This window comes from Nannospalax galili, unplaced genomic scaffold, assembly GCF_000622305.1.
Source record: "Nannospalax galili isolate Female #2095 unplaced genomic scaffold, S.galili_v1.0 scaffold936, whole genome shotgun sequence".
NCBI classification, from domain to species: Eukaryota; Metazoa; Chordata; class Mammalia; order Rodentia; family Spalacidae; genus Nannospalax; species Nannospalax galili.
The window spans coordinates 1,252,194-1,271,915 of NW_008337142.1; the positions used below are offsets into that span (position 1 = coordinate 1,252,194).

Below are 19,722 nucleotides of genomic sequence, written 5' to 3' on the forward strand. Positions count from 1 at the left end.
CTGAATATAAAAATAAACTTTGAAATATATGAGACTAGGAATTTGTTCTAAAAGAATATAGAGAGGCATAAGAAGACATTGGTGAGGGCGTTCCTGGAGTATTGCTTATAAAGGTGTCCCACGCTGGTTGAATCAGTTCTTGTGACAGCCATACTGCTTGCATGATCATCCAAAGAGGATGGACTGGCTAATGTCCTTCTCTTTTTGTGTTATAAAAAGGGACTCCTTAGCAAACTGTTACCTGTAGCTGCTTTTTTAAGGCACCTTGAGGCCAAGCTAAAGCATTTTTTTCCTTTTAATTCCTGTTTCTCTTTCTCTCTCTTTCTCTCTCTCTCTCTCTCTCTCTCTCTCTCCCTCATCTCTTTGCACATTTTTTATTTTCTCTCACCTTAACCTGCTTCTACCCACTCTTCAAGTAGGGGCATATGGAGCAAATGCTCCCAGCTGAGGAAAAATAACTGGAGGGAGGGGGTATGGTCCAAAAAAGGACACAAGCCTTTCTCCAGGCCTGACTTTCTCCAAACACTTTGTCAGTTCTGAATTTCTTTCATACCAGAAGTCTAAGCTAATCTTTGGCAGGAAATGTGGACCCAGTTAGACAAGAGGACAATAGCCTGTTGTAGAATTAAATAGCATGAAAAAATATCTCAATACCTTGGCACTGATGTTCTATTCAATTCACCAAATATTTATTTTATGTGTGCAAGGGGCCCTGGTAGGCTGGGTAAGTGAGCCAAGAATGAATAAATGCCATTACCATTCCTAGGGTCTTAAAACAAGTTGAGGGTCTGAGAGGCTGTCTACCCAAATGTGTGATAATTAAGACTCAAGTGCTCTAAAGGTACTAAGAAAGGAAGATGTAACTGTAACCAGGGTAAATAGCAAAGACTTCTGTATATATGTAAAAATTTAGATAGACACAGTCTTGCACTCATAACTACTAAATTTCCATCTATGTATTAAACATATATGCTATAAATACTTTATCTTCTTTCAGCTGTGTTGTGTTTTGGGAATAAACACACAAAGAAACTAGAAGCTATATTTAAAATCTCGAGATTTAGTGTGAACTTAATCAAGGTTTTAATTCTGTCTCCAGCACTTACTTAATAGTTATTTAATTTAGTTAAGAGACTATGAATAATAATAATAATAGTAATAATAATAATAATAGTAATTTAATTTAGCTAAGAGACTAGGCATAAAGTATACTGCCATTGGAAATAAACTTAAGAAGGAAAGTGCTCTGCATGTTTTAAATTATGGAGAACTGTTTATAACAGCAAAATAAAAATTGCAAATTAAGTGGAGTATTATCATATATGCAGCTTTTCCTTGTGTAAAATAAGAAAAACAGGGAGCTGAAGAGATGACTCAGAGGTAAAAAGCACTGGCAGCTCTTGCAGAGGACATAGGTTTGTTTCTCAGCACCCACATGGCAGCTATCAATGTCCATAACTGCAGTTCCAGAGGCTCTGAGGCCTTCTTCTGGCCTGCATGGGCATTGCATGGAGTAGGTGCATTTGTATACATGCAGGCAAAACACTCATACACATAAAATAAAAATATTTTTTAAATGAGAAAAACAATAGAATCAATTCCAAAATGTTGGTATTAGGATTCATTGTATTAAATTCAAGTAGAGCCTTTGGAGAAGTATATGGCAGAAAGAAAGCTATATTGATTTCCATAATTAATACTATTTAATTACAGATGTATAGAAAATTTCAGGAACTCTTTATTAGGGCCATATTGTTAAAGGATTAGGAAGACAAAGAAGGATGAATTTATACTTTTTACTTTTCAGTTTTCTCTTTTTGACTGTTAAAAATTGAGTACAGTCTTAAAAATTATATTGCCAGACACAACCACATCATAATTTATATTTGTATGGGCTTTAAATTCGATTGAGTTTGACTTTGATTTCTATTAATTAAGTAGTCTTGCTTAATATTGCTGAATTGTTAGCTTCCTCATCTATAAAATGGGCATGAAGCACTTATCCAAAAGTATTAAATAGTATAGTAAACTGGAAGGTGGAACATATGTCTTACTTGGAACATTTTTCAGTTATATGTTAATGGTTCATTTTAATATCATCACAAAACTCTCTATAGTGTCATGGATTAGTCTCTTTAATCATCAGGTGAAATTCAAGCTGACTTTAATGGAGAACAGCACAGAAGTAACACAGTTCATCCTCCTGGGGCTGACAGATGATCCAACTATTCAGGTTCCTCTCCTCTTGATATTTTTATTTATTTACTTCATCACTTTGGGTAGAAATGGAGGGCTGATGGTGATTATCTGCTTAGATTCCCATCTCCACACTCTGATCTACTTCTTCCTGAGTAACCTCTCCTTGTTGATCTGGGTTACTCATCAGCTGTAGCTCCTAAGATGGTGGCTGCACTGTAGTCTGGGAACAAGATAATTTCCTCTAAAGGATGTGCAGCCCAGTTCTTCTTCTTTGTGGGTTTTGCTACTCTTGAGTGCTACCCCCTGACCTCCATGGCTTATGACTGCCATGCAGCAGTTTGTAGGCATCTTCATTACACTACCACCATGACAGCAGGTGTGTGTACAGGGCTAACCATTGGCTCCTATGTCTGTGGCTTCCTCAATGCCTAAATCCACGCAGCAGACACCTTTAGACTCTCTTTCTGTGGTTTTAACAAAATCAACTACTTTTTCTGTGGCAGTCCCCCACTTCTGGCTCTTGCATGTTCCAACACACATATCAGCAAGTTTTTTTTTTTTTGCTGTTGTTGTGGGCTTCAATGTCTTTTTCACCCTCTTGATCATTCTCTTTTTAAAAAAAATTTATTATTTTTATTTTATATGTACGCATGTATTGCCTGCAAGTAGGTAAGTGCACCCATGTCATGCAATGCCCCGAGAGATCAGAAGAGGCTGTCAGATCCCCTGGGACTGGACTTATGAACAGTTGTTAGCAGCCATGTGGGTGCTGGGATTCAAACCTGTGTCTTCTGCAAGAACAACCAGTGTTCTTAACTGCTGAGCCATCTCTCCAGCCTCGATCATTCTCATTTCTTATGTCTTCATATATATTGCCGTTCAAATCATACAGTCTTCTGAGGGATGGGAGAAGGCCTTTTCCACCTGTGCCTCTCACCTTACTGCAGTGTCCATCTTTTATGGCACAATCATCTTCATGTACCTGCAGCCCAGCTCTGGTCAGTCCATGGACACTGACAAAGTAACATCTGTGTTCTACATTGTAGTGATTCCCATGCTGAACCCCTTGATCTACAGTCTGAGGAACAAAGAAGTGAAAAGTGCTCTCTGGAAAATACTGGACAAACTTTACCCTTGGTCTTTCCGTGTGAGTAGGAAGTAGGCAGGTAAGTAAGGGATATACCTTCTCTTGAGTCTAAATGCCATCATGACTTTTGAAACCTAAAGTATTTCAGTTCTCTCCTCCCAAGAACAGTGGGAATTTTTCTGTTACTAGGAGAACTTATAAAAAAAAGAAATTGGAAATGTTTCATCCAGGAGGATGATCTGTTGAGGAACAGAACACAGGACATTTAGGTGCTTTTTGAATTAGCTTCTTGATGTGGTTTAAAATAGAAGATCAAAACACACAGCCAAATGTGGTAAACTTTCTCCCCCTGTTCTTTTCTGCTAGAAAAATCCATTCACGATTAAATTTAGTATAAGCATTACACTTGCATTTTTATTATTTTATATATTTTGCTTTTTATTATTTATTACTTTGTGTGTGTGTGGTGTACAGTGTGTACATATATGTCTGGGTACACTTGTCTCTGGGTGTACATGTGGAGGCCAGAAGTGGACTTTGGCTACTGCTTCCCATCTTATTTTTGTGACAGATCTCTCACTGAATGTAGAGCTAACTGTCGTAGTTACTTTTTATTACTGTGATAAAACACTGACCAAAAACAACTTGGGGAGGAGAGGGTTTATTTTATCTTACTTTTTTTCCAAATGGCAGTCCATCACTGAGGGAATCCAAGGTAGGAATTTAAACAGGGCAGGAACTGAAGCATAGACCATGGAGGAACACTGCTTACTGGTTTGCTTCTCTGGCCTGTGCCCAGCCTGCTTTCATATACAACTCAGTACCACCTACCCAGGGGTGGCACCACCTGCAGTGGGCTGAGGCCTCTCTCATCACTCAACAATCAAGAAAATGCCTCTCAGACATGGCCACGGGCCATCTAGTAGAGGAAATTCCCCAACCGCTTCCCTCTTCTCAGGTGTGTCAAATTAGCAAGTGAAACTATCCACACACTCACCAGTTGGCTAAACTGAGGGGCCAGTGAGCCCCAAGAATCTGCCCCTCCCCATTTATTGCTGGGGTTACAGGCATGCACTGCCATGCCTAGTTTTTACATAGGTGCTGGGGATCTGAGCTCAGGGCTTCATGATTATGTGGAAAGCATCTCACCAGCCCTCTCATTTTAATTTGACAGTCAGCTAGAATGTACATGACTATGCTTTGTATTTCTTTCGTTCATGTTTTAGAAGGTTAAGTTTCTTTTACTACTGATAATTATTTTAATGATGCATATTTATGGGTTATGTGATTATAAATTTATACAACGTGTAATGACAAAATAAGGGTAATTAACATTTCTATGTTCCTATTCAATTTTTCAATTAATATATAATTTTCTACTACTTGCAATGGATGTTTCAGAGAAGGTGTATTTTAATGGGAAGGACTTGGACCAACAGTCAGACAATTTAGGATCAAATCTCAACACCTATCCTTTGGTCTCTGCTCATTTTCCTGCTTTCTCACCAGTTGTATGCCTCTGTCCTCTCCTTCCAGTGAAGTACTAAGATAACTGGAAGAAAATAATGAGGTGATATGTACACAGACTTATACAAGTTTCAGTAGGTGAGCTGTTTAGATTTTAACATGAATAAACGTACCTTTAGAGAGCCTGCCATCCATTCTCTGCTCTTGGATTCTGTCTAATATATTTATCAATACTTACAGAAGGTTTGGAGGAAACAGCCAATTATTCCAAGCACTATGAAAAGAGATATTTATCTTCTGAATTAAATGATTATATTTCTTAGCACCCTAAAGTGTAGCAAATGTATTATAAATATACATAATGGCTTCTTGGAGCTTCTTTGCTTTTATTTTTTTTCAATAACCCCATTTACCTCTGGCTTCCTGTTGCATTCTGATATTCTGTAATTAGATAGCATCAGAATTATAGGATTATATTTAGAATTTTCCCCTAACTGTAGCACTGTGAATTGAACAGTGGAGGCAATCAGAGGTATGGGGAGCCCAGCACTCTGTTGGATTAAGGTATAGGGGTGGAACAGACAGGGACTGCAGCCTCAGAGGGCTCTTGGAGTGTGGGTCTCTCCCTCCCCTCGAGGGCTGTTGGCCACCAATCCATGAGGACAAAGGGAGCAGAAGCGACGAATGGGGTCAGGATGGCCAGTGAGCACTGATGGAAGAAAGCCCTTCCGGGGAAGCTGGTCCCAGGTGCAGTGAAACAGCAGTGATACAGCCCCAGACACAGTGAAACAGCTCTGTTTATTCAGTTGGAGAACTAGAGAATTTATAGTGTGGAGGCAGTAGCAGAAGCCTCAGTTGATAGGTGCTCATAGTGTGCTTTATTTACATGTGGCAGTGGGCTCCTATCTTCCAGACTATCAGGCAATGCCTGATTATCATATAGAAAAAACCTGGGGGTAGTTTTTACTCCAGGTAACTGTGCCAAAGGTCATGTTCCAGGTAAGGTCAGGCATCCATGCTTGGTGGCACTTTCCAGGTGAGCCAGGAAGAGAGCAGGAGGCCCCCTGCTGAAAAGGGGAGTCCTTCCATTTGGCGCCGAGCCCCTCAGGGCTATCTGGACATGGAGAACTACAACCCTAACAGAACCTGCTGAGAAATGTGCTTCTTAAGATAAAAACTGCACAGTGATGCATAGAGCTACCCCATCTCAGGTCTGGTTTCATGCACTAAATCATGTAAGCAAATGTGTGTATGTGGGAAGGAAGTGGTGATGAAATCTGTTTCTCAATATCAACTGTTGATGCTGTTTATAGATATAATGAATGTAAATCACCATAGAATTCACAATTCCAAAATCTCAAAAAGTTTCTCAAACCAGATACATTTATTTTTTACTTTAAATACAAACCCCAGAAAACTTTTAATATGTATATATTTATTGAATTTTTGTGCACTTCATACATCTCAGTCATATTTAGACACTCTCCTCTAGCTGTACCTCTCCATAGTTCCCCCCACTGGATTTCATGCATTCTGTCATCCACGTTAAGGCCTAGTTAAATTTGTGTCCACAGAAGTCCCCCACTATGCGTTAATCCACTGCAGCCTGTTCAGTCTATCTAGCATCACTCCTTTAAAGAAGACCAACTCTCACTCAGTAGTGATCAGTTGCCAATAGTTCCTCTACTAAGGTTGGAACCTCCTGCTCATTTCCCCAGCTCTATGCTGTCTTTTGTCTGATAGAGTTTGCATGGATCTTGTGCATGCTTTTACCATTGCTGTAAGTTCATATGAGTAACTTCCCAGAAGGCTGGAAGACTCTGTTTCCTTAAGATTATGTACCACCCCTGGCTTCTACAATCTTTCTGTCCCCTCTTCCACAATGGTTCTTGAGCTCTAAGGGGAAGAGTTTTAATATGAATCCTGTCCAGAGACACATACTCTACAGTCTTTTATTCTCTATTCTTTGGCCAGTTGTGGCCTTCTGTGTTAATCACCCTTTGTTGTATGAGGCAGCTTCACTGGTCAGAGTTGAGAGATGCATTTGTATTCTCTCTACCTCCTGTTCCACTCTCTTCTGAGCCTTAGGTGTAGAGGCGCCATTATAGATGTGTTACTTTGGGTTAGGCATCTCACAGTGTTTGAACTGTGTAAATTGATCTAAAAATTTATAGGGAAGCTTATGTCTAAAAAGGACAGATCATGAGTTTTGTGAAGAAAGGAGCAAAGAAGGAGTTTTGGAGCAGGATTTCCCTGTCAGATGATACTGTCACCTGAAAACACCAGTAGCTTCAGACTCTGAGGACTAGGTAACCTGCACCTCCTTGATATGTTCCTGCCTCCCTGCTCTTCAGCAGCACGGCCCATCCAGTAAAACACAGGGATGAAGAGCCTCTAAAATCCAGGATACACAGCACAACAAAGTTCTCCTCAGTGATTTATGGGAATTACAAAGCTGAAAAGTGCTGGATTTAGAGATGAGTCTGGGAAGCCGCTATCTCAGCATCAAGTGCTTTCTGGTCTTAGCTCAGCTTTACTCCCACTTCACAGATTGACTTTGACTTTTGCTCTTCCCTCTCTGTTTTCGCTGCCCTTTCTCCTCCTCCTCTTTGTCTTCCTCATCTTCTCAATCTCTTTCTATGCTCAGTCTAGGGAAGAACATTCTTTATGCCCAAGCTATTTAGAGCTCTATGAAAAAGGAAGATTCATAATCTAAATATTAAAATTATTATAGTACATAACACAGTCAAGTTTCTAAGTGTATTTCTTAATGCCTTTATACTCTAGTTGAAGCAGAAAAATAAAGATGTTTCAAGACTTAAAGACCTAACACCTCCATATTTCTGTTTTCTGTCAAAATTGCTTCAAGCATTGCATTTGACTACAAATGGAATATAAGAATAATTCTATTGTCAGAAGCTAGATTAAATTCCTTAGTCTTCTCATCAGTTGTGTGACCTCAAGGAAGTCAAACAGTATCTGTATCCAACATTTAAGACAAACCATAAAGGTAATGTGAAATCAAGGGTATGTGCATGTCCATCATCATGAGAATCATGGGTGTGCGCATGTTCATCATAATGAGAATCAAGGATGTGCACATGTCCATGATAATGACAATCAGGGTTGTGCTCATGTCCATCATCCTGAGAATCAAGGATGTGCGCATGTCCATTATAATGACAATCAAGGGTGTGTGCATGTCCATCATCACGAGAATCAAGGATGTACGCATGCCCATGATACTGAGTGTGTTCTCAATACAGCTGAGGATGTACGCATGCCCATGATAATGAGTGTGTTCTCAATACAGCCGAGATCCGGATGCTTGCGTTTAGTTATTTGTACTGGTATTACCAACTTTGACTTCCCAGTCCCCTAGCTCTCTCCACCCCACCCAGTCCCACGTTTCACTTTCTATCTGTGCTTAACTTTCTGGTCTTAAATTTCCCAGTTTTGTGGCAGGCACATTTCAAGTTTGCATTACAGGTGTGTTTGTTTATAGAAACCACTCAGATGGAGCATCTTGTCACAGCAAGATGTAATGCACAGAGTACACAAGACTGTGAGGAGCTTTGCACTTCTACATGGGAAGTCTGTCAGAGAGCCAGCACCCATTTGGTTATTAACAACACCTACTTTCTCCCTGCAGGGCAGAGCAAAGAATGAGAGGCACTGTCAGGAAGACTTGTGGGGCGAAGCAGTCAAAATGGAACAGAAGTCTCCCTGTTGACTTCCCACTTGAAATTCCCCAAGCAGAATATGGGAACACGCGCTTCAGGGAAATTTTTATATTAGGTTAGATTATTCTTTCAAAAACTACTATGGTTGAACTATTTGAAAAAGAGTCTCTTCTCGTGTATAAGCTTTATCATTAGGAAATGCAAAATTAAAACATTAGAATTTCTTGGGGGCGGGAAAGATGGCTCAGCAGTTAAGAGCACGTGTTGCTCATCCAACTTCAGTTCCCAGCACCCACATGGCAGCTAACAGCAATCAACTAACTCCAGTTCCAGGGGATCTGACATGCTCTTCTGACCTCTGCAGACACACTTGAGTGCACTTACATATATATAGGCAGAACATACAAAGCATATACAAATAATAATACAAATAAATAAAAAATAAAAATATTAAAATTTCTTGACAATTGAAGCTAGAATTTTAGTCAAATGGACTCTTTATCCCCCTCCCCTAGAACAAACTTTAAAATAATCTTGATGATGCAATTATTATTTAATTTTTTTTTTAATCTACAAGAATATCTACACTAACCTTTTTCTTTGTAAAGACATAGTCTAATCACCACAGTTTAGTTTTCTTAAACTCATGGAGAACCAAGAATCAAAGACTGCACGATTCTTTCCCATTTTTTCACATTCTAACATTCTACATAGTTCTTGTTGTGTCAAAAGATACCAATACATGTTTATTTATAGTTCTTCACTATAAGACAGATTTTTAAATTTCAGTTTTACAGTCTTTGTAAAGACATAGTCTAATCACCACAGTTTAGTTTTCTTAAACTCATGGAGAACCAAGAATCAAAGACTGCACGATTCTTTCCCATTTTTTCACATTCTAACATTCTACATAGTTCTTGTTGTGTCAAAAGATACCAATACATGTTTATTTATAGTTCTTCACTATAAGACAGATTTTTAAATTTCAGTTTTACAGCTGAGGAAACCAAAGCTTTGAGAAATTAATTAGCTTCATACTCTTCAAAAAAAAAGGTGATGATTTGTAACTGAATCTTTGCCCTCTCTATTTACTCAGTGTGTTGAAAGAACCACAGCTACATTTTGTAATAGGTTTCAATAAGGGTTTAATTTGATGTGGTAGTATAAGTCACTTAGTCTTTGATGGTCTTTACCACTCAGAAGGTGCTCTGCAGGACACATACACAGTTAAGACTTTAAAACACAATTCATACTTCAGCAAAGCAAAACCTGCATATATACATTTATGTGATACACTTCGAGGCTAATGACTCAGGGTTCAATATTCTCGTCGGCAGGACTATTTTCTGTACACCACCAAACACGAATCAGGGCCCATTTATCCATTTATTTTATGTCTTCATAGTTGGAGTTATTTCTTTGAATGCAGCAGCCCACAAAGATCAAGCCTCAGCCATTGTTTACTGGCACAAGTTACAGGAAAGACATGGTGTGAGGCCTGTGAAAGAATCTGGTGATACACAACATTGGTCCTGATGTAGGAACAGCTTGTAACCAGTGCATGAGAATAAGGTAATGTGTACATGTCTGAACAGATGATAGTGCAAGGCATTTATATCCCTTGTCAAATGACTAGTATAGGAAATAATAATTAGGATGCTTTAGGAAAGAGAAAGAAACCCATGTGCAGTGAAAGAAATAGTCTGGGATTCCCATATAAGAGACTTAGCTTCTTTGAAATTGTGCAAACCACTTATCTCCATGCCATGGTTTTTCCTCACAAAAGTGGAGATGATAGCACTGGCCATACCATTCTCGAAGCTGCCATGAAGGTCAAATGAAATAATGGCTAGAAAAATTTTTTCAAAATTGTTACCCTCATTCTAATGCTAATAGTGGTGTTAGTCAGAATATGATCAACAGGGCTGAATGAGTTCTTAACTAACCATCAAAACCTGGGTCTGGAGGTATGACATGTTGGCCATTCAGATTAGGAATGGGTGAACCATTAATTTCTCAGTTTATCATTTATACAGGCAACTGGGACTTGCTCCCATCAAACTGGATCAAGAGCCTAGAGAAAAGTGCATCTCTATAGAGAAACCACATGTCACACTACATTTTTTTTTCCTTTTCTCTTAAGGGGAGGCTCCCTCCCAAGACCCCAGGCTCACAGACTAACATAAGATATTTTAAATTTGGGTTTATGGTAGGGAGTGGTCAGTGACTTACAAAGAAACCCTGGGGCATACCCTGTGGTCCATACCTCGCCCACAGTGTCCTTTAGCTTTCACCCACGCCAGTGAGCCCCTGGTCTCACCCCAGGCCTATAAATGCCCCACCTCCGTTCCACACTTGCAGGACACCAAGCCATTTTTCCAGCGGCCGCACACCTCCTCGTTTCTCCATCTCCCACTACACTATCTCCTGCAGGAGGCAAGGCTCCACCCCTCTTCCCAGGGTGTCCTGCGCTCTCCATCCCTTGCCTCTTCAGAGGAATGAGTCAGATGAATAAGTATTTTTCAGGCTATACCAAACTTTTAGAAGACTAATAGAAGAATTTCTATGACAGAAACGGAAGAATTTCTGTAGATTCACACTACTCAGTTATTGGATCCAACCCAAGGAACCTACCTCCTGCTAAGAGGACAAGACATCTCAGTTGTTAATTTGTGATTGTTTCACGGAGGAGGGAGGGATCTGCACAATGTTAGCCATCAAAATATTAATGTATTTATACATGCATATACACAAATGTGAAAGTGAAGAAGGTAAGTATGTACATGCACGTGTGTATACAAATATATATGCATATTAGTTAATTGGTTAATTCTTGAGGTACTAGAATTTAACCTAGGGTTTTGCACACGCTAGACAAGTAAGTGTTCTATGCTTGATTGATATATGATGTCCACATATTTTAAGTATTTAATGTAAATCAATAAGTAGAAGACAACCCAATAAAAGCATAAAATATAATAACCCAATCTATGGTTAATGTTCATTTATTTGGTTTATTTCTAATTTGGGGTAATGATGAACAATGCTTATGTGAACATTTTGGCCAAGCATCATGGTACATATAGTACTCAGTTTTGTAGAGTATTTATATCTGATAGTGGAACTTTACTAAAAAGTGTAATATTATTTTCCAAAGTGGTTGTACCAATTCATTCTTTAGCAAAAGTGTGTAAGAGTTCTAACTCTCATTGCTTATCACCAGATTTTTACATTTTGCCAATTTGATAAGAACGTGGTGTCTTTAGGAAATATTTTTATTGAGTTGGCATGGGTCCTGTGCTCAACGCTACCATTGCTATAAGTTCACGTGTGCAAGCTTCCAGTGGCCTGAAAGCCTCTGCTTCCCCATGGACCAACACTGGCTCTTAAAAATGTTCTGTCCCCTCTTCCCCAGTGGTCCCCTAGCCATGGTTGGGAAAGTTTTGATATAAGTATCTGATCCAGGGACACACACTCTTCAGTCTCTTAGTCTTTAAAAGTTGGCCAGTTGTGGCCTTTTGTGTGCATCACACTCAGACAAGGGCCCAGAGTGGAGTGAAGGAAATGGGTGGTCCGTCAGCTCCAGTCTGGGAACTACTGGAGATTGATCACTACTGAATGAGGGAGAGTAGACCATACAAACGATCTCCAGATAGGGAGACTGGATTCCAGTGAATGAATTTGCACTGAAGGATATCTGGGTACAAAAGCTTGACTGGATAGGACTTAACATATATAGAGGAGTACATGAAGTATGGTGGGAAGTAGGAGTGGCAGGGCATGAATGGAGGATGGAAGGCATGAATGGGGGAAGGCATCCAAATTTGATTAAGAACTCTTGTCTGAAATGTGCAAAAGCTCAATAAAAAACAATTTGAAAAAAGTTCATAAAATATTCATGAGTTCATACAAGGTATTTCAATTACATTCAGATCCCACCCTTGTCTTCATCCCCCTATTAACTTCCCCAACTTCACATCATTTGACTTTTTAAAAAATGCCCATGGGGTCTCATTTGTGTCTTCTTGGTTGTGGGTCCATTCACCAGAGCCTGGTCTCCTGATCTGGTGTCACACTCTTAAAGAAGGGTGACTGCCTCTCTCACAGCAACTTTAGAATATAGTGCTTTTATCATTTTAATTTGATTTTCGATTGCTGATGATATTGAGCAACCTTTGCTTTCCATTTTGAAATGTCATCCTTTTTTTCTATTGTGTACAGGTAAAGCAAAACACAAATGAGCCTGATCAGAAGGAATAGAAATGGATATAGCGAAGCTTTTGTCTCATTTGGGATTTGAGTGGTGGGTATGTTGATATTTGTTTGGTAACTGCCCTTAAACTACTATTTTATGCACCTTTTGTTATACTGGATGTTTCTATCTGTATATACATTTCATGTATTTTTTTAATTAAAAAATTTATTTTATATGTATGAGTGTATTGCCTGCATGTATGTGAGTGCACCCGTGTCGTGCATTGCCACAGAGGTCAGAAGAGGGCTTCAGATTCCCATGGAACTGAAGTTAAGGCGGTTCGTAGTGTAGCTGCCATGTAGGTGCTGGGAATAGAACCTGGGTCCTCTGCAAGAGCAGTCAGTGCGTTAACCGCTGAGCCAACTCTCCAGCCCACATTTCAAATATTTTTGTGTGCATACACACATATGTATCACAGCAAATGTCTTAAGATGGCAAATCAAACATAACTTCTGTATTTAATGGGTTTATATAAGTTTCTGCTGTATACTTATATGTACTTATATGCTGTAAATATGTACTTATACGCTGTATACGTATATGCATACACACATATATCACACTAAAAATCTTAAGATGGTAAATCAAGCATAAATCCTGTATTTAAAGGATTTGTGTAAGTTACTTCTGTATAGTTTTCTTGCTCTCTATTCTTTCTACAGTTCAAATGTTTAAAAAGCTATATGCCACAGTTCCTATGCTCAAGAAGTTTATAGTTTAATATTATGTATACACACACACACACACACACACACTCACACACACCTATTATGCAAGTAGAAGTTAAACATTCTAGGGGAACAAAGGGGACTAAAAAGGGAGTGGAGGGGACTGAGGGAAGGTGTGTTGTATGGGGAGGACGGTGCTCAAAATAAATTATGCACTTGCATCAAAAAAATGCAAGAGCCAGAGGCTGGGGAGGAATGCTGTGAAATGCTTTCCTTTGGACATGACATGACCATTGCACAGATGAACTCACAGTAGCTCTGGTTACCTACACAAGACCTGCATAGGATCAAGCTATTTAAAAATATCAGCATGAATAGGGGAGGCCACCGAGGCCTCATCCCTAGCTGAGGAGCAATTGGCAACTGATGGCTTCTGGGGGAGGGAAAGTCACTTTTATTTAGGAGTATGGCTCCTGGTGGGTTACCTGAGTCCAGTGGAAGAGCCCCATGTCTTCTATACATATGGGCAGCACTAATTGGACTCAGTAGATTATAAATTAATAAGAATTCATAAAAAGAGGACATAAAGTTGGGAGGGATATGTGATTGGAGGCTCCTGGGGGAGGTAGAGGGTGAGTGAGGGGCAGATATAATCATGATACTTTGCATGCATGTATGAAAATTTCAAAGAATAAAAAGTTTACAGTATAAAGTGAAAAAATAATTCTTCATAAGTAACAAATTAGAATTATACATAAGATTGATAACCAAAAATAAAGATAGATATAAAATGGTAAATAGGTATATCCCAGGGCATGAATTTAAAAAGGTAACATTTGTTCTGAAAAAGAAAGACATGGTAAAATAGGAAGGAAGCTTTGCAGGCATATTCAGCAAATAGCATTACATAATATTTACAAAGATAAATAATGGAAAAAAAGTTTGGAATAGCATGCTGGTATCCAACTACAGTGGACATCATCTTACAGATCAATATCTTCAAATGCAGACTAAACATTCACCACAAGAAATGCCCAGATATTACACAAGTGGCTAGCAGAGCTAAGAGCAGAACCCCCACCATGGTAAGAGAATATTTAGAACAATTTTGCTTATTCACCTTGTGTTAAAGTGAAGCCCTTGCTTCCTGAAGGGAAATTGCTCAGCATTTTATGTACAAGCATATATCCACCTCAAACGTTATCCAGGCATATGGCATAGGAGGCCTTGGCCATTGTTCTGTTTATCTATAATCCGATTTCCTTCCGACTCCCGTGGAGTACGGTCTCTTCTTCATTAGTATGTGAGAGGAGAACAGGTGTCCCTTATGTCAGCTGCAGCAAAGAGATGCTTTTCTCCTTTTTTTCCTTGAGACAGTCCCTAAAGGGGAAATACATGGAAGTTCATACATGGGCAGGCAGGAGTCCTGGGCTGAGCCAATAAAAGTTCTCCCCCAAATCTGAATCCTAAGCAAATAATTCAAAGACAGCATGAAGTTTCGAAGTTTGTTTCGTCCAGCTGTAGGATTCTGGTTGGATCATTACAGACAGGAAACACTCTGCTTCTGACTTTGGTTCCTCAGCCCTCTGAAATGTAATTGCCCATTTTCCCTTTGATTCGGTGAATCTCTTCCTGTCCTTTCAATTACCTCCACTTATTTTTCAAGTTTAATCCTAGTTAGTCTATATAATAATAATAGTAAAAAAACCAACTGGTATTTCCAGCATATGGGAGATACTTTTTTTTCCAAGGACTGTATAGTGAGCCAAGAGGTAAGTGATGAAACTGAACAAAATGGAAAAGAAATGTGAAATGTTACATGTAGTAGAGCTGTCAGCTCTCAAGGACACAAGAGAAGCCTGTAAGGACCACAAGTGGAAAATCAGCAGGAAACACATAGCACATAGACTGCATTGTCACAAAGCTTAACTTAGCAGAAAGTGAAGTCATTGCCAAGGCATCCATTCTGTAGCCGTGTTAGCCTGAGCAACACTGACATACAGACCTGGGCTTATTTGTACACAAGATGAAAGAGACTTTGAGTTATTGCTGTTTCACCATAGCATGCTACTGATAAGGAAGTTGAGGCCAAGGAAGGGGAAGTGACCTACAAAAGTCTGTTCAGGAAGTGCAGTGTATTCTACCACTGCACATATCACCTATCCCCAAACCACAGCTTCTCTAACACCAGCCCACGACCTGTTTTGTGTTTGTGAACACCCATTTCATTTGCTTCTCCCAAATGTTTCACATAGAATTGCCTTTATCCCTGTAAACTCACTACTGATTCTCTGTTCAGATGATGGACATTTTCTGAGTAGTATGTGGGCCTGGTCACAGGTGGAGACAGGTCAGGTCTAGGAACCAACATGCTGCTTTTCAAGTTAATTACCACAGCCTCTTCTTTTAAGTCACGACTTAACTGCTATCCACATCTCTCTTCAGTTCAATGTTTGTGTTGCCCATAAACAATATTTCTTACAGTGGATGCCAAGGTGTGTCACTTATATCTCATAGCCAGAGAAGGTCCTTCATGTGACTGGCATCCAGTACTGTTCAGCAAGGGTTACACAGGTCTGGCCCCTTGTCTGGTTTTCTTGAAACAGCTCCTGAGGGTCTTTCAAGATCCCGAACTTCATATAAGATTGGCTGAGGCTTTTGTTGCAACTTGTCTCAGCCCAGCTATTCTCTCTGTCTGCTTTCATCACCACTTCTCCCTTAAAGATGCTGTACCCAAGAACACTCCCTGATTCATGAAGTCCCACCCTAGCTGAGGTGCTATTGGCAACTGGTGGTTGTTGGAGGAGGGAGATTCTGTTTTCTTCAGGGATGTGGTCCTTGAGAAGTTAGTCATGTTCTGTTAGATAACTATATCCTGCCTATACTGGCAGCACTAAGTGAACTCAGTGGGTTAAAAAAAGAGTACATTAAATTAGGATGGGAAAGTGGTGGTAGGGAATCAGAGGAGTCGGAGGGGAGGGTGTATGGGGTGGATTGATTAAAACATTATACACACACATATATACATACATACATACATACATACATATATGAAATTCTCAAAGTATAAATTAAAAGTATTTATTTTTATTTTATGTGTATGAGTGTTTTGCCTGCAAGTTTGTAAGTGCACCCATGCATGCAATGCCTGCAGAAGTCAGAAGAGGGCATCAGATCCCCTGAAACTGGAGTTACAGATGTGGATGCTGGGAATAGAACTGGGTCCTCTCTGCAAGAGCAGCCAGGGCTTGTAACTACTGAGCCATCTCTCTGGTACCAAAATTCTCAAACCATGAATAAATTAAAAAAAAACTATTGGCAGCTGATTACTGCTGGGTGAGAAAGGGTTGATCTTAAAGGGAGGGATGCTAAATAGGCTGACTAGAATGCAGTGAGTGAACTTGCACCAAGGGACATCTGGGGACAATAACTTGACTGGATAGGCCTTAATGCAAAAGACAGATTGCATGAATTCCAGTCTTGGGGTATGGGAGGGTGCCAGTGGGGGAGGGGGTATAAAAATGATTAAGATGTTCTGTATAAAATGCATAAAAATTCAATAAAAATTAACAAAAAAAGAAATTGTAAGTATTCAGACTTGTATATTTAAAGTAAGCAGGAAACAGTGGCCTCAAGGTTAGTGTGCATAACATTCTCACAGATGTGAAGTGCCTTAGATGCCACCACCACATCACTAAAGGAAATCCTTAAGGATTTTCCATATGCCATGAGCTCTGGCAGGCACTGACAGTTTTACTATGTCTCACTATGGCCTTATCATTTATTGTCCTAATTTTTTTTGGTCTTTTTGAGACAAGGTCTCCCTGTAGCCCCAGCTGTCCTGGAACTCACTATGTAGACCAGGCTGGCCTTGAACTCACAGAGATAATGCCTGTCTCTGCCTCCCAAGTGCTGGGACTATAGGCATGCACCACCACGCCTGTCTATTGTCCTAATTTTATAGTTATGATAAGACAAAAGCTCAGATTTGAAGTGACTTACCAAAGAACAAACAGCCGAACAACTGTCATTAACTTCTACTAACTGATACCTGGTGATCTATGAATTAGATTTCCCATTTTGCAGATGGTGAAGCTGAGACTCAAATCTACATAGGTGTTAAATGATAGAGATCCCAACCCATGCTTCAGCTGGCTCTGCAACCTTTCTACTGCATCTCAACCTCCCTACCTTCTCCTGGTTTTCAGATGGAGAAATTGAAACAATAACAAAATCTTGTCTGACTTTCCTGGTATCACACAACTCAAGTGAATCCCTTGAGCCCAGGCTTTCTGTTGCCCAGTCAGCCTGCCCAGAATCTGTAGATTCTAGTTACCTTTTCCAAATACAGCTGGTGGATGGCAGTCTCACTTAGCTTGCAAATCTCCTCTCTACATAAGACTGGAAATGTAGGCCACCAACCTGTGTGATTGTATTTCATAACTTAGAGTTAAAAATAACTCCCAGCTTGCTTGGCCTGCATATGACATTAAGAGCTCATATTAAGATTCACACACTTTCTTGGATTAATGCAAAGATGACTGCTTTTCAGTTTTCTTTCTCTTCTATCTCACCCAGCAGTGAGTAGGTTAAGCTTGTCAACATTATTTTATGTGGCAACAACTGAGCTCTTATTTTCAAAGATGAATTGCCTGATTTTAGACTCCTTGACGTAGCTGTAGAAGTAATTTGGGAAGGCAGGGGAGTGAAGCAGTCAAGAATGAAGGCTTTACTGCCAGGTAGTGGGGTAAGGCTGTGGGTTCTTGAGCACTTTTGTCTTAAATTCTTCATTGATGAAATGGAGACAAAATCATACTTGTGGGGAGGTGAGGAGGGGTGAGAAATGGGCAGAATAGAAATCTGAATAAATTGCTATATTGTCTAGCCGTCCTGTAACTTCTGAGACCCAGGGCATCCTCCTGCCTCCAGCCTTCTGAATAGCTGTGCCCACGTACCTTGGGTTTAAATAATTTATGACTTATTTTTAATAGCGAATACAACATATATTCTATGTAAATAGTTATTAGACTGGGGGCTATAATTATTATGCTTTTCTGGGCAGGGGGAGCATATGCTTAGACTGTGTGAGGCCAGACGTCAAATCCCCAGAATCCAAAGTTTGAAAAAGTGATTACATTGTATTGTCTAAGAAATAGTACATAGGCAGATATAAAATGCAGAAACCCGGCATGTTCACTACAGATACAGTTTTCATTGATAGAGAATTTAATACATGTATAAAACATGCTTTGATCAAATCTCCCCATCCTTTCCCTTCCAGTTCCTTCCATTTCTCCACTTTCTAGTCCCTCCCAACTTCACGTTTTTTAAAATTATTTATTTAACAACCATATAATTAGAAGAAGCATTTCATTACAACAGCATTGACATATTCAATAACAATTTCAGAGCTAAGATGCATCTCTTTCAAAATTGGCTGTAAATTTTTAGGTTTACAGTTGAATTGATACAGTTATACAATATTGTACTCTGTATAATCCCTATAAGTCATAAAATTAAATGAGGCTTTAAACTTTAAAAATGATCTCCATTCCATTATTAAAATATACAGTTTCATACAGAAAAATTCATTTTTAATACAATTGACACTACGATGCACATGCATTTCTAATCTCTATATATCTGATTATTACTAGTCACAGTAGGTTACTTTCTGAGCTCCTTGGCATCAGGTAGATTTCAATGGTAATGTTTTTCATATCTATTAATTATTAAGAAGCAAATTTTTGTGCTTTGAAGAATTTTTTTTTAATTTATATACCCACTTCCCAGGTAGCACCCTCCCATAGCCTCCGTCCCCCCCACTAGAGCCCTTATACTCTGATATTCCTGCTACTGCTGTGTTGTCGGTACCCCCCCTCCCTTCCCCATTACTTGCCCTTCTGATGAATCTAGTCAGCCTATCTAGAGGTCTTTATTTTAGGAGGGTTAGCTATTCCTCCTCTAGTGGTAATCAGTTGTCTGTATTCCTTTGGATAAGATTGGGGTCTGCTGTTCTTCTCCCAGTTCTATGCTGGGTTACTATTTGGGAATCCCTTTGGCCACCCTGGCCATCAACTCAAAAGAAGGTATTGCTTGTCTGGCATTGTTGCTTGTTATGTAGCCTTTAGCTATACATATGGACTCTTAAGAAATTATGTTGGCCCATTTAATCTTTGGTTATACTTTCATTTTGGGTGTTTAAGGCCATAGAGTTGGTACAGATAAAACCGATTTATTTTTACTCTTAAGGTCATTTGAGGGTCTGTTCCTCAGGTGTCACATGAGCTTGGGAGGAGCCCCTGGCTCCTTTCTTTTAACAGTTCCATCTATGTGACAATAGTCATAGTTCCTGCTTGACCA

At 39.5% G+C, this 19,722-nt stretch overlaps 1 protein-coding gene across 1 annotated transcript; it reads left to right on the forward strand.

Moving 5' to 3' along the window:
• The first annotated feature begins 2,167 nt into the window (after positions 1 to 2,167).
• Positions 2,168 to 3,361, forward strand: LOC103733402 (olfactory receptor 1444). Its single transcript, XM_017797909.1, is given in 4 exon segments — positions 2,168 to 2,357; positions 2,360 to 2,760; positions 2,762 to 2,799; positions 3,040 to 3,361. Coding segments are annotated over 4 exon segments (951 nt in total).
• Positions 3,362 to 19,722: the final 16,361 nt, after the last annotated feature.